General features: G+C 65.6%; 2 protein-coding genes across 11 annotated transcripts in view; one reads left to right on the forward strand and one right to left on the reverse strand.

Annotated features, from left to right (window-relative positions):
* The first annotated feature begins 2,798 nt into the window (after window positions 1-2,798).
* SLC16A3 (solute carrier family 16 member 3) lies at window positions 2,799-13,747 on the forward strand. 10 transcript variants are annotated; one of them, XM_047831827.1, is made up of 8 exons: window positions 2,799-3,005; window positions 6,013-6,069; window positions 6,171-6,400; window positions 9,006-9,099; window positions 9,489-10,271; window positions 10,735-10,878; window positions 11,225-11,983; window positions 12,689-13,747. In XM_047831827.1, the coding sequence occupies exons 5-8, from the start codon at window positions 9,878-9,880 to the stop codon at window positions 12,943-12,945; spliced, it is 1,554 nt and encodes a 517-aa protein (XP_047687783.1). In that variant the 5' UTR covers window positions 2,799-3,005; window positions 6,013-6,069; window positions 6,171-6,400; window positions 9,006-9,099; window positions 9,489-9,877; the 3' UTR covers window positions 12,946-13,747. The 10 variants fall into 10 exon arrangements, with proteins under 10 accessions (XP_047687783.1, XP_047687787.1, XP_047687782.1 ...); XM_047831826.1 differs by lacking the exon at window positions 2,799-3,005 and adding an exon at window positions 3,185-3,435; XM_047831828.1 differs by lacking the exon at window positions 2,799-3,005 and adding an exon at window positions 3,185-3,435 and having other exon boundaries at window positions 6,016-6,069.
* The window catches only part of CSNK1D (casein kinase 1 delta), a 32,990-nt gene continuing 31,299 nt past the window's right edge, over window positions 13,097-14,787 (reverse strand). The window contains exons 9-10 of the mRNA XM_047831838.1: window positions 13,863-14,016; window positions 13,097-13,199 (exon numbers count right to left, since the gene is read on the reverse strand). Coding sequence (XP_047687794.1) covers window positions 13,927-14,016 — 90 coding nt within the window. The 3' untranslated portion in view covers window positions 13,097-13,199; window positions 13,863-13,926. The remainder of the gene's footprint in view (window positions 13,200-13,862; window positions 14,017-14,787) is intronic.

Here is a 14,787-nt window from a genome sequence, read left to right on the forward strand (position 1 = left end):
AGGCCCTGGGGAGCAGGAGGGGGTGGGAGGGAAGTGGTTGGAAACCCCTGGCCTTGGGCTGGCTGGGTGCCCCCGGCTGACCTCACCCACCCTGGAGTAGGGGAGTAAGGGAAGGTGTGGTTGCAGGTGTAGGGTGGGGGTGAACACACGCTGTCACGGCTGTGCCACCATGTCCCTGTGGAGGGCAGGAGGCCGGTTCTGCCTGGACGTCGGTCACGTGACCTGGCTTTCTTCAGCCGACCTGGCCTGTTCTGGCCCCGATCCCGCCCATGGGGTGGGCGGCTCGGCCTGGACTCCAGCGGTCGGTTCCTAGGGCTCGCGAATGGGGGACCCGTGTGGCTCCATCAACAACGTGGCACCCGAGGTCTGGCCCCACGTAGGAGCAGGCGGCCCTTCCTTCACTCCTGTGTGGCCACTGTTCTCAGACGGCTCTCCCAGGCTTCCAGTGTCAGTTTTGGACATAGTGGCAGGACCGGTCTCCCATCCTCTGTCTGGACACCCAAGAAAGGTGGCGCGTATCCCCAGTAGCCGCAGAGGGCTGGGCGGGTGGTGGGGACAGCCCTGGAGGCCCCTCGGAGCCGAAGCCGAAGCCGTGACTCGAAACTCTGGGAATTGGAGTCCAGGAGCCGGCGGAGGGGCACGTGGGGGCACTTGTCAGACCGTGGCGGGGGGGGGGGGGGGGGGAGGGGGAGGCGGGGCCAGGAACAGATGAGGTCACCAGGGAATACCCAGTGCTGGGCAGTCCCGTGAGGCCCCCTCACAGGGATGGGTACACTCCCCCTGGCCCTCCACTCCCTTCCTTTCAGAAGAGGGTAGCCCCAGTCGTCGGGCTGGCCCAGGGCCGCCGAAGGGGAGCGGGCACTGGAGCCAGGTCTGGGGTGGGTGCCCTGGGCCGTCTCTGCCCCTCCCCTGCACCTCAGAATTACAGCTGTTCCTTCCCTGCTGTGCACAGGGCACCATTCAGGTGGAATGAAGCCTCGAGGGAGGGGGGACTCGGGGGAGGGGGGCTCAGAGGCCAAACCTGAAGGGGGCCCGTGGGGCTGTGTGCAGAATGGAGCCTGCCCACTCGAGACCCTCCCAGTGCTGGGCACCCCAACGGAGCCTTCCTGAAGGCTAAGCGTTTAGAAGCAGGGAGGCTCCCTGTTACGGGAAGAACCTCAGAGTCCCCAGAGGTGGGGCCAAGCGGTTCGTGTCTGGAAGGTTCCTGGCCCTCCCTTGCGGGACTGCTCCAGATGAAGCCCTGGGGAGAGACTTCTTTCCCTCTCCTCTGGGGAGAGACTTCTTTCCCTCTCCTCCTCAGTACCCGCCCCCCCCCCCCCCAAGAACCCCATCTCCCATCACCCTACCACTCTTCCTTTCCTCTTCCAGCTACTCCCAGCCCTGGGATGCTCTGCAGGGGGTGGGGGAGGGGCTGGAAGGCTGGTGCCCGATGAGCCGGCCCTCTGTGCCCACCGGTGCCCACCTCAGCTCTGGGCACCATGCCTGAGGGGCTCTGAGTCTGGGGAATGTCCTCTCCTGAAGGCTCCTGTGGGACCACGGTGTCCCTGGCTGACCGCCCCCAACTCTTCTACCTAGCCGGGACCTAGCTGGACCTCACTGGACCTTCGAGGCCCCTTCCCTTCTTTGGTGGTAGGGGCGGGGGAAAGGGCCGGATCCCAGGCACTCCCTCTGATCACTGGGGGAACTGTGGGGTCCTCCCAGGTCTCGGAGCTCAGAGGAAAGGCAGCTCTGCACTTAGGGAGGCTGGCAGAGGGCAGAGAGACCCCAGCCACCTGGGCCTGTCTTTCCCTGTTAGCCGCGCTGCGCTCTTCAGTCTTGGGGTGGGGGCGGGGGGGCGGGGGGTCGGGGGCTGAGGACTGCAAGGTTCCCACCCAGGAGGAATCTTCAGTCCCCAGGGTGGGGGACGCCAGCCCCCAAGTCCTGTGAAGATGGGGAGGCATCTGGGTGGCGGCAAGAGGGACCCTGAGCTGGGCAGGGTGTGTGTCTAAATAACCCGAGGCCAGGAAGCCGGTGCCCCACTGCCGGGAGCAGGAAGTGCCACCACAGGTGAGGGGGCTCCTTCCTGCAGCCCCACCCCCACACCAGCGCGTCCACCTCCAGCCTGTGGGGGGAGCACCAGCAGGAGCAGGTGACTGGAGGCTGCCACCTGAGGCTGGGCTGGACTGTGAGATGGGCGTCGCCTTCCCCCCACAAGTGCCCCTACGGACGGACACCCAGGATCTAGGCGTCATCTGGGAGGCCCGGGCCCTGTGCCCGGGCTGGAGGCTTGGGCTCTGCTCACCTTTTCCCTACGTGTGCGTGTTTACACGAGAGTTCTTTAGTACTTTGGGGTGAGGGTGGTTGGGCCCTAAACAGGGGTTGGGGGCCAGGCCCAGCCCAGCCTCTCTGAGTGCCAGGGTTCTTTCCACAGGGAGTGGGTGGGGTGTGGTCTGCAGCATGCAGAAGAGAAAGCAGGAGACCTTGGTGGCCGAGGCATCTCCGACGGGGCAGTCGGATGGACTCAGCCATCTGCCCACGTACCTCAACCACCATAGCAAGGCCTCGGGAGGGGGTAACCCTCCATTCCGCCCCCCCCATCCCCCACCCAGCCCACAGTCGCCAGTGCCTCTGCCACCTCCCCTGGTCCCAGGAGACCTGGAGTGTCATTTCAAAGTCGGCTGGGTGGAAAGTATTCCTGCGGTCCCTGCTGGGTGGCCGCCACCAACGGCCACACTCCTTGGCCCCTCCTCAAACTTTAGCTCTCTCCAAGTGACAGCTAAGAATAATGGGGCCTTGAAGCACCTTTCTTGGGACCAGCCGGCGCGAGCGCCGGCGGGCGCGGGGATGGGGAGCGCCGGGGACGGCGTCCCACCTCACCGATCCTGGACGCCCCAGGGGAGGGGCGCGGCTTTATCCGGCTTCGCAGGGCGCGGAGCCACCCGGGGAAGCGGAAGTTCAGGGAGGTCGACTGCCTGGTCGGCGATGACCCAGGCAGCGCGGGGGGCGCGGCCCGCGAGGAAGCGGAGGTTTGGATGGGGCGGAGATTCCGGGGGGGGCGGGGGGAGACTGGGGAGGGAGGCCTGTGCGCCCCGGAGCTGAGCGGGGAGGGGGGGGGAATGGCACAGGGTCAGGGGTGCCGCCTCCGGGGTGGGAGGGCGAGATCTGGGGGCCCGCCCGCGGGCGCGGGGGGAGCGGGACCGGCCCGGCGAGAAGGCGCATCTCCCTCCCGGCCGGGGTCCGCCCGGGGCGGGGGTGGGGTCGTCCCTCAGCCCGGCGACAGCTCGGGCGCCGTCGGGAGCTGAGGGCGCCCCTCCCGCGCGGCGCGGGGTCCGGGCGGGGCGGGCAGGGGCGGCGCCAGGCGGCGGTGACGCGCGGGGGACGTGCGGCGCGAGCGGCCGGAGCTCCGAGTCCCCCCGGCAAGGCGGCCAGAGGCGCGCGGCGGCCGAGCGGCGGCAGGTAGGCGCGGCGCGGATGCTCGGCGGGGCGGGGCGGGGCCGGGACCCTCGGCCGAGTCGGCGCTCCCGCCCCTCGCCCCTTCCCCTCCGGGCCTCGGGCGGCCGCCACCGAAGGGCTCCGGGGAACCAGCCGCGCCCCCACCGCGCCCTCGGACCGGCCCCCCCGTGCGCCCCCTGCGTTGGGCGACCCTGGGGCGGGGGGCAGTGCTGGGCTCTGTCCCGGAGGCGGGTGCGCGGGGCGGCCGAGCGGGGTCGCGCGTGCGAAGAGCTCGGTCCACAGCGGCGGGCGGTATTTGGTGGGGCTGCCGCCGGCCCGGGCCCCCTCCCGAGGGCGCGGGGAGCACGTGCGCTCTGGCCGCCGCGCTGGGCGGCGGTGGTGGTGGTGGTGGTGCCGTGGCCCCGCGGGCCTCTGTCTCACCTCCTCCCGCCTCTCCCTGCGCCCCAACACTCGCCTCGCCGTCTGGCACCCGCCCTCGGTCGATGACTCCTAGGCCAGGCCCGGGGCAGAAAGGTGGGGAGCCCGTTCTGAGAATCAGGCCGGACTCCCCTGTTCGCCTCCACCGCCTCCCAGACCTCTACCCCCTGGGAAAACCGGCGGGGCCTCAGTCTATTTATCTGAAAGGTGGGTTGACAACATGCCTGCCTGGATGCTGGACCAGGCCAGTGGACGGCAGGCTGTGAGTGGAAGAGAAGCAGTCAGGTCACGGTCACTGGGGGTGCCTGGCCTCTAGATGAGGGACAAAGGGGCAGCCCGGGGAGGCCAGAGTGCTTTTCCATCCCAGAGGCCCCGAGCTGCACGTCCAGAAGTGCACACTGGGTGTGAGAGGGAGACAGACACAGGAGCGTGCCCTCGAGGTTGGACCGGGCCTCTGTGGGTGGGCCATGACCCAGGAGTTGTTCCCACGGCAGGAGGCCCGCCCCCAGAAGGGGCACAGGTGGGGTGGAACCTTCCTGCCCAGAGGCCTGTGATGTGGACAGGACCTGGGGTGAGCAATGGGAGGCCTGGCCCCAGGGCAAGCTCTGTAATGACTCGGTGTGACCTTGGGCAGGGCCTGGTACCCAGGAGGCAACCTGGCTCTGACTCCAGCTGCAGCCTCGGTCTGGAGGGGCAGCAACAAAAGGGGGTCTGTGCTCTTCAGGACAGTGGCCAGGGAGTGTGTGTAAAGGGGGGGGGGGGGAGGGGGGTGTGCTGTCTTCTGTGCCAGGCCCCTTTGCTCTAGGGTGGGTCCAGCAGTGACCTGGCCGGTGCCACTCTGAGGTTAGGAGTCCAGCAGGGTGCCCCTTCCAGCCCCAGGGCTGGAAGACTGTCTCACAGAGCAATCAATCCATCCGAGGCACCTCTGGGTCAGGCCTCAGGTGCGCTGGGCCGGGACAAGCGTGGGACAGGAGTGGAGAGGCCTGAGGATCCTCACCGTGCCGCCCCGGCAAGGACAGACCTCCCAGCCTCAGTCCCCATCTGTGAAATGGGCGGGGCGGGGTGGCCTTCAGAGAGAGTTCTCAGTCCACTTTCACAGCCGGTCACAGCGCCCACATGGCCGGGCCCCTGCCGAGGCAAACCGAAGCCGGTCCCGCCCCGGGGGGAGCCGCGGGAGGGGCCACAGGATCTCCTTCCGCGCCGGCGCTCACTAGCGCCCTGTGCTGTTCTGGGGCTCCCTGACCCCAGCGGCCCGGGCGCTGGCCTATACGGTAGCAGACTAGCAGACGGGGAGAGCGCCTACTCCAGGCAATACGGCGGCGGCTCCTCCCTTGGCGTGGTCACGTCCCCCACGTCCCTCGGCCCAGCGAGAGCGGGGTGGCAAGGCGGAGCTTGCTCCCTTCCCACACCCCTCCCTGTCTCTACCCTGCTGGTGACCGCCCAGCCCCACCAAGGTCGGCCCGACCCCCACCTGCCACCAGGCCCAATAGGGTGGCGATGGGAGGGGCCCCTCCTGGTTACTGAGGTTGGCCGTGCAGAGCCCTTCTTGGCCTTGGCCTTAGCCTTAAAACACTAGCTTTGGGGGGCAGGGTGGGGGTGGGGGCTACAGGGAGTCGAGCAGTGGGACAAGATGGCCATGTGATGGGCAGGCTGGGCAGGGTTCAGGACTAGAGGGGGTTGCTTTGAGCCTGCTCCAGCCACCACTCTGAGCCCTCCAGACCAGGGGGCTCTGACAGGGTGAGCCCCAAACCATACACAGGACCACAGCCCCCTCCTTGTCACAGGAGGCATGATGTTGGAGAGGGGCTGGCCCCAGGGCAGGGTGTTTTCACACCACTGGCCTCTGCAAGATGTGAGAGCTTTGGGAGCGCCCTGGGGGACTTCGTGATCAGTGGATGCGGTGTGGAGGGCCCAGGCTGGCTTAGCACGCTTGGGTCATGCCTGGGGCAGACCTTCACCCAGTGCTCAGGGCCCATCTCCCCAGAAAAAGCCCCAGACACCTCCCTCCAGTCAACAGCTCTGCCCACAGGTGGGGGCAGGGCGGAGGTGGGCATCTGGGGTCCTGTGTCAGCCCTGGGAAGCGGAGAAGCACCCAGACCAGTGTTGCTTTCTGAGCGCTGGGTGGATGGAGGCGTCCGGATGTGATGTTACCTATTTGCACAGCAGGGACAGCGGGGAAAGGAAGCTAGGGAGCCTGGGAGGCTCTCCCTCCTCCTGAAGGTATGGCACTCTTCTGTCAACCACCCCCTATGCTTCAGGGACCTTGGGGCTCAACTGAAGCCAGGTGCAAGCCACAACGGGGCTGTTTCTTTGGTGCCCAGGCGCGTGTCCCAGGCGTCCTGGTGCAGGAAGAGCCCAGGACGGAATGCAATTGCTCCTCTCCTGCCCCGCCCGCCTGGAGCTGGTCTTTGAGGACTGGAAGTCTGGCTAGTTAACTAGCCAATCTCCCCAGAAGGCGAACCTACAGGCTCTAGAGTTGGAGGCCACCACCGCGAACCTCAGGGACACGGCCCGCCCTGGAAGCACACGGGCCAGAGACCCAGGATCCAAGGTGGGTGAGAGCACCCCCTCCAGAAGCCTAATGGGGAGTGTGGCCGGGCGCACTGGGGACGGCAGCGGGTCTGCAGGCTGGAGCGGAGCAGCAGAAGGGGTTCTGGAAGTGGGAGAAGCCGAGATGTGGGGGTGGTCAAGGCCAGGCTGTTTGTGTGTGTCTGCCCCAGCCCTCCAGGTGGAGGTGCCCAGGTGAGTACAGGCGGAGAAGGGGGTGATGCTGGAGCACACACCTGGCAGGAGGCCTGGATTTGGGAGCTCAGATGTGTGGTCTCCGGGGACGGGCTGTTCAAGCGACCCCCATGCATACTCTTCTCTGGGCCTTCCTCTGCTCAGCTCCCAGCTGCCTGGGGCTGTGGGACCTTTTCGGGAATTGGGGGGGGGGGGCAGCTCCTGGAGCCTCACCTGACCCAGGACACACATGCCCCACCGGGGAGATCAGCTTTCTGAGGTCCAGAGGGCGGGTTATTTCTGGGCCGGGGACGTGGTTCGCATGCTTCCCTGGGAGGGTAAATGTCATCACAAGTCCCGCTGGCTGGTGTGTGCCCACAGATGTGCTGGCACCGCCTCTCCTGGCACACTGCAGCGAGGGTCCCCGACCAGTCCCCCCAAGGGGGCCTCCATTCCAGGCCCTCCTCCCCCCCATGGGTTGACAAGATCCATTTTGCTCTTAGAAATCCCAGCCCCTTCTCTACCTGGACGCCCCACTGAGCAAAACCCCTTTGCTCCAAACTGAGGCCCCACCAATTCCCTTCCCTGCTTGCCCACCACCACTGCCCACTGGCAAATTGAGATCTTGCTGAGAAACTTCACTTTGAAGCCTGGCTGATGTGGGCAACGAATAGGGGGTCATTTTAGTGTGGTTGGCACCCCAGGCTGGGGGGTCAGCCGGGAGGAAAGTGTCTGAAGTCTCTAGGGATGGGTGGGAGAGATGGCCATGCTCCCCACGTAAGCCTCCCGTGGCAGCCACTTGGCCCACACAGGTCTTAAAGCATGGCATATCCTCCTGGCACCTAAGCCTTGGCACCCCTGCTCCCCTCACCCTCCTGGATGCTAGTTCAGGGGACGCCCCATGTCCCACAGGTGGCCAGCGTCTGTCTCCTGAGGACCAAGGGAACCTCCAGGGAGGGCCCAGCCCTGGCGGGCAGCAGCTCAGCAAAAAACAGGCCATCTAAGGTTGGGGCGCGTGTTCCTCTGGCGAGCGCCAGGCGTGGCTAGTACAACCAAGATCTCAGAGGGAGGCCCCGTATTCTGGAACTTTGGGTGTACAGACTTGAGCTGCTCCTAACTTTTGGCGTCAGACATCCCTCTTTGGCCTTTGCATGGCCCACTTGGTCTATTTTTAAAAATCAACGAATGCCCATAAGCCCCCAACCCAAAACAAGCCAGGATTCTGGGGATGACCAGCTCCTCTGGGCCCCCATGACCGCCATCGCTGTCCTTTGTCCTGGGGCTGTTTGTGCTTTCTGCCTTAAACAGTAGCGTTAAATTGTAACACATTCCTAAAGTGCATTTTTTCCGTCTTTTAATTAAGTTCTCCTGCTGCGCGTACCTCAGGGATCTTTTAAGCTAAGGACAGTGATGAATAGCCGGGGCCTGCGGTTTTGGCTGTGGGATGTGTTTGCCCCTCCGGCCGGTCCTCAGCACATGGCTGCAAGGTCTGAGACAGGGTATCTGGTGGGGAGAACCCAGGGCTGGGGCCAGACTTTCCTGGCAGAGGCCGGTCCCAGGTTCCAGGTATGCCTTAGATACGCAAGAGGGCCAGCTGGGGTGCCGTGCAGGCCATGGGCCTGGAGGCTTCCCTGGTCTGGGTGCCCCTGTGCCCCTCTTAGCCTCAGGAACTCCCTGCAGCTCGCTCTTAGGCCCAGGAGGCTTCTGAGCACTCGGGGCAGGGTGGGTGGGCCTAAAGGGCACGGGGTCCAGGAGCCCAGAGAGAAGAAAGGTTCTCTTGGGTCTCCCAGAAGCGGTGCTGGTGGCAGTGAAGCCTGGCCCAGCTGGCAGCCAAGGCAAGCACTGGAGTGGACCTCTGGCCCAGCCCCGGGTGGGGGCCCGGGGCCGCGCTCTGCTCCAGTGGGCTGTGTCAGCCTTGTCATCAGCCTGGTGGCCAGCTGGCTCCTGGGGGGTCTGGTCATCCAACGGTGGTGCTCTTGAACAGCAGCTACTGCTGGGAATCACCCGGAAAGTCCTTGAAAAACACCCCCCAACACAGGCCACACCCTTGGGTCAGAGCCTCAGTACCCCCCAGACCACTGAATCAGGATCCCAGGGAGCACCTGTGGCCCGGATGCTGGGGGCAGGGAGAAGGGTTATTCTTCCCACGGCTTCTCCCCCACAACGCTGACCCTGTGCTCACACAGGCCAGGCACAGAGGCCCTTGTCCTCACTCCAAAGTCCTGTCCCAGGTTCCATGTATGCCTCGCACACAGAAATGGGCCCCCCAGGGGGCTCTGCAAGGTCAAGGATGAGGTTGGAGAGGGGACGGCGTGGAGCCAGGTGGCTGACACAGGGGCTGTGAGATCTGGTTGGGACGCTCCTGGGCATCAGTGTAGGTGGGGCATTTACACCACGCAACTGGCAAACTCCCCCTTGGGGCTTCTGTCCTCCAGAGCTAGTCTTTGGCCGCTGGCAGGAGAGGAGAGGGCTGCGGTCCGGGCAGCACCTGCACTGAGGAGACGCTCTCGTGGGACCAGCCTCTGTCTGGTGAGCTGGGGGGGGGGTGGGGGGGGCGAAGGCACCAGCCTCATCCCTGGCATCAGGTGGAGGCGGGGGGCTCCAGTTGGACGTCTGGCCCCGGCACTCCCAGTTCCTGTGCCTCAACGGGGCTAAGCTCTGGGCTTGAGAGAGGTCTGAGGGTTTGCCCCAGTAGGCTGCATGGAAGCCGCACCCCTGCCCACCCATCCCTCCCTTCAGCCCTGCTGGCTGCCCTGGGGTCTCTTCTTCCTTGATCAGCAGAGGCCCCCAGCCTCTCCTGGAACAGCCTTGGATAACTGCTGGGTCTGGGGAGTCGGCACCAGCACAGTGAGCGAGGGGAGCGGGGCATCCGCGGGCCTGAGGACACGAATTAGGGGGGTGACCTCTTGCCTCCTCAGTGGTACTGCCCGATGGCCTCTGCTGGCGACCCCCAGTCCCGCCTGCACAGCAAAGCCTGTGAGCCTCAGCCCCTCTTGGTCAGGCTCTCACTTGGGAGCCCCATTCCCCGGGTCGGGGGTGGGGGTGCACGGCTGGCCACACCTAGATTATTAGGTCTCAAGGGACACCACCCCAGGTCCCCTCTCACAGGACCCACCTGCAGCGGGGGGTGGGAAGTGCGGGCTGCTCCCCCAACAGGGTCAGGCGAGAGGACACACTGGGCTGACTTCCCCGCTGGGGTCTGTCCTCCTCAGGAGGAAACCTGAGACCTTGCTGAGCCCAAAAAAGCCACTGCCCTTTAGAGCCAGCTGGGTGGGAACGGGCCAGGCCTGAGCGGGGGGGAGGGAGCATGGCAGCAGCTGCCGCTCAGCCCAGACCCTCCAGCCTGGGGCCAAGTGCAGGTGAGGCCCCAGGTGAGGGCCGGAGGCGGGGCTCTCAGGTAGCACAGGGGCTGACCCAGCCAGGCAACCCAGGCAGCCTGCCTTCCTTCCTCAGGGACGCACAACCTGTCCTCCTGGCCATGGGCGGCGCCGTGGTTGACGAGGGTCCCACCGGCATCAAGGCCCCTGATGGGGGCTGGGGCTGGGCCGTCCTCTTCGGCTGCTTCGTCATCACGGGCTTCTCCTACGCCTTCCCCAAGGCGGTCAGCGTCTTCTTCAAGGAGCTCATGCGTGAGTTTGGGATCGGCTACAGTGACACGGCCTGGATCTCCTCCATCCTGCTGGCCATGCTGTACGGGACAGGTGAGGGGCTGTCACGCCCGGCGGTCACCTCTGGAGTTCACCGTGTTCAGTTCTGGTTAAGAGCCGCACACAAGCAAGAAGGCCTGGGGGTGGGAGATGGGCAGGGCCCAGGGGGGCCCCTTTCTGCCCCAAATCCGTGGCTCTCCATGGGGCCAAACCCAGCACAGGCCAAGTCTTTGTAAGACCTGTCCGACGACAGGCTGTACCTGCACTGTACGTGGCTGTACGTGGTCCCAGAGGACGAGGCTCTGGAACGGTCCTTTACGGACAGTTGGGTCTCGACGCCTAAACAGAGCAAACAGAAAAGAGACCGACCCGGGGGCATTCTGCTGCAAACCGTGCTTGGCTTGGGAAGGTGTCTGGGCACGACTCACATCCTGGGCACCCGGCCTGTCTGCTGAGCTGGGGCAGGCGGCACCAGGGAGGGAGAGTCCGGGCCCAGCTCTCTGCCCCCCACCCCCAGGCCCACTCTGCAGCGTGTGTGTGAACCGCTTTGGCTGCCGGCCCGTCATGCTCGCGGGTGGCCTCCTGGCATCCCTGGGCATGGTGGCTGCGTCCTTCTGCGGAAGCATCATCCAGCTCTACCTCACTACCGGGGTCATCACCGGTGAGTGGGGCCCAGTGGGGAGCGGGGCAGGCCACGGCACGCTCACTCCTCAGTGGCCAGATAACGGGCCGGGCGGCGCATCCAGAGCGAGGGGCCTCTTGGGAGGGGGCGGCAGTGGGTTGCCTCCCACCCCTGGCGCCAGTCTGTCCCTCGTTCCCCGTCTGTCTCTCCCAGCATGTTAGTTGGTGACAGGGGCTTTGAATGCACACCGGGTCCCCTCGCGTGGACACCCACAGACCCCACGTACAACTGTTCAGGCCGGAGCCTGTGTCTCGGCACACGGGGGACAGGGACAAGGGGCCAGGAGGACTGAGCTGACACCTTTCCCCGCCTGCCCCTCCCACAGGCTTGGGCTTGGCACTCAACTTCCAGCCCTCCCTCATCATGCTCAACCGCTATTTCAACAAGAGGCGCCCCATGGCCAATGGGCTGGCGGCCGCGGGCAGCCCCGTGTTCCTGTGCGCCCTGTCCCCACTGGGGCAGCTGCTGCAGGACCACTATGGCTGGCGGGGCGGCTTCCTCATCCTGGGGGGCCTCCTGCTCAACTGCTGCGTGTGCGCCGCGCTCATGAGGCCCCTGGAGGCATCCCGGCCGGGTTCGGGGCCCGGGCCCCAGCGGCCAGCCAGGCGGCTGCTGGACCTGAGCGTCTTCCGGGACCGTGGCTTTGTCATCTACGCCGTGGCCGCCTCCATCATGGTGCTGGGGCTCTTTGTGCCCCCCGTGTTCGTGGTGAGCTACGCCAAGGACCTGGGTGTGCCCGACACCCAGGCTGCCTTCCTGCTCACCGTCCTGGGCTTCATCGATATCTTCGCCCGGCCCGCCGCGGGCTTCATCACGGGGCTTAAGAAGGTGCGACCGTACTCCGTCTACCTCTTCAGCTTCTCTATGTTCTTCAACGGCTTCACGGACCTCACGGGGTCCACGGCCAGCGACTATGGCGGCCTGGTGGTCTTCTGCATCTTCTTCGGCATCTCCTACGGCATGGTGGGGGCCCTGCAGTTTGAGGTTCTCATGGCGATTGTGGGCACCCAGAAGTTCTCCAGTGCCATTGGCCTCGTGCTGCTGCTGGAGGCCATTGCCGTGCTCATTGGGCCCCCGTCGGGCGGTGAGTGGTGGGTCACAGCCTTCCTGGGGAGGGGGACCCACCATGGGAGGGCTCTTGGCTGCAGGGACACCTACCAATGTGGCCAGGCCACCCGTATTCCAGCAGGAGTGAACGCCAGCCATGCCCCCCTCCTGAGGACCTGCTTGGTCCACCACGGAGGGGGCCACGGGCCTAGACCAAAGGTGGGCACGTGCCCGAATCCTGAGGGTGGTGCTGTCCCTGCATGCGGGCCAGCTCAGAGCCCAGGTCGGGGGTCGGCTTTGGTCACTTTGGGCTTTCACCCTTTGCAAAGGCTGAGAAAATACCGGGGCGTAAACTTAAACGGTGTGGGCTAGGGTCTCTCCAGCTGACTCTGTAGGCCCGCACCCACAGGGGACCCCGTGAATTCCAGGGCCGTGCCTCGGGGGTCCTGGGGTCCTTCTGGGGCCTAGGCAGTTCCCGTGAAGGCCACGGTCAAGAGGCCTCCACGGTGACAGGTGATAGGCAGTGTGACCAGATACCTCCGGGCACCTCAGACGGGGCTCCCACCCTGAACCTGCACGGCTCCAAACCCTCCTCCAAGCCTCTTGGTCTGTGCTGCCTGTGGGGAGGGAGAAGCCGGGACAGGGTGCCCCTGGGCTGTCCCCAACAGCACAACGGTGCACAGGTAGCTAGTGACCGTGGGGGTGACCTTCAGCCCAGGCTGACGCCGTCTCCCCTTTGTAGGCAAGCTCCTGGACGCGACGCACGTCTACCAGTACGTGTTTCTCCTGGCAGGGGCCGAGGTGCTGGCCTCCTCCCTCGTGCTGGTGCTGGGCAACTTCTTCTGCATCAAGAAGAGGCCCGAGGCGGCTGTGGAGGAGGGGGAGCACCACAAGCCCCCCGCGGACGTGCGGGTGGACTCTCGGGAGGTGGAACACTTCCTGAAAGCAGAGCCTGAGAAAAACGGGGAGGTGGTTCACACCCCAGAGACGAGCGTCTGAGCCGAGGAGGCCAGCAGGGGTGAGGGAACCGGACAGAGACTTCAAGGCTCGTGTTTATTTCACAAACAGGACCGGCTTGGGTGGGGCCGTCCGTGTGTCTCGGGGGGCTGGTGAGGTGGGGACCGTGTCATTCCAAAGCAGGTCTGTGGTAGAGCCAAGCCTCGAGGTTACAAGCCGTCTGCACCGGGACACAGCCTGCTGACCCCAGAGCAGCCTGGTGCCCACCGTTGTGCTCAGGGACCTAGAAACCCATGCTTCAGAGACAACACGACCGGGGTCAGGGGCGGAGCGGCACCGTCTCAGGAGAGACCCCCCCCCCCCCCCGTGTGGCTGGCTGCACCCCGTCCCGCCCCACCTCCACCACGGCGCTCTAGCCCGCCCCTCACCGAGTGTTGGGGGACAAACCTCCCTTCCTCCGCTTCTGAAGGTCTGAAATAAACCCGCGTATGGGAGGAGCCACCTTGGAAGGAACGTCTTCAAAGAGCCGGGGTCTCATTCTACGAGGGGCAGGGGTCTGACCGTTGGCTCCGAACTCACTTTTTCAACAGACAACCTGGTCATTTTTACAAAGTGGCTCTGGCCCTTGTCAGCTGGGTCGGCTTTCTAAGCGCTGCTGGCTCTGGACCCCGTGTCGCTGGAGCCCAGATGGCTCAGAGCATCCACCCAGGGGCCCCGTGGCCGGAAGGGGTCTGGCCGCACCCAGGAGCCCCTTTGAGGCGTGGGCACTTCAGCTGAGACATACGTGTGATTCGTGTTCACTATGTGTGTGTTTAAAGAAAATGATCTTCCTGCCTTCCATTTATTCACCCCTCGGTTGGCTGATCGTGGCCCTATGTGGCCAGCACCCAGGGTGGGCATCTGCTCCCGTCCTCCTGGTCCAGCCCTGCTCGGCCTCGCCCCGGGTACCTCACACCCACCTGCCCTCGTGGCCAGTGGTGGCCTGCGTGGCTGGGAGCCCGGTCAGAGGCCGCTGGGGCCGCCTCAGTAGGTGGTGCGTCGCGGGCGCTGGGGACGGCAGCGGGCACCCTGGCGGGCCGCGTGCAGCCGGAGAGACGCCACGTCCCTGCTCCTCTGCAATGAAAAGCAAGTGAAAGCTCACACCTTGTCCCGGCCAGAGATGTCCCCCCCGGGGGGCTGCTGCTCTCCCTCTTCCATGTGCCCCTCGAGCTGTGTGAAGCCAGGCACCCGCCTGCAGCACCTGCCCGCAGCCCCGGGGCTCTGATGCCCATCCTGGTCTGCCCAGGCCCTCTGTGGGGGGGGGGGGGGGGGGGGCGGGGGCTGTGGCGATGCCAGCTGCCGCAGGGGTCAAGGCGGAGGCCCGCATCTACTGCCCTTGGCCCGTGTTCAGGTGAGCCAGGCAGGGCCCGCTGGGCTGTTTGTACCCTCCCCCTTCTCGGCCGCAGGAGCTCCGTCTGGCTGCTGCTGGCCACGAAGAGCTGTTGTGGGCTTCCTGGACCTCGTGCTGCAGTCTCCCCAACCCTCACCCTAAACTGCTTCCCCAGCGCTGGCCAGGAGCAACTGAAGTGTGCGTTCTCACCCGTCTCCATGCCCGTGTCCTAAGGCTGGCCCAGCATGGGGCCAGCGAACCCGCGAGTCCTGCCCTGGGGATACTTAACATTAAGCAATTCTGAGATGATCGCTCCAATCGAGGCAGGATGCACACAGCTGGCCAGGGGGGGCTGGGGTCCATGGGTAAGCACGCGCACTCCAGGGTGAGCAAGGGTTCCTCTACCCTCCCCTTGGCCTAGGGAACGCGGGTCCACCTGTCCCCTTAGCCGGCACCTTGGTGGACACGTGAGGTGGACCCAAGGCCCCCTGCTGGGCACAGTCTCAACGCTTCCA

This window comes from Prionailurus viverrinus, chromosome E1 (assembly GCF_022837055.1).
Source record: "Prionailurus viverrinus isolate Anna chromosome E1, UM_Priviv_1.0, whole genome shotgun sequence".
Lineage (NCBI taxonomy): Eukaryota > Metazoa > Chordata > Mammalia > Carnivora > Felidae > Prionailurus > Prionailurus viverrinus.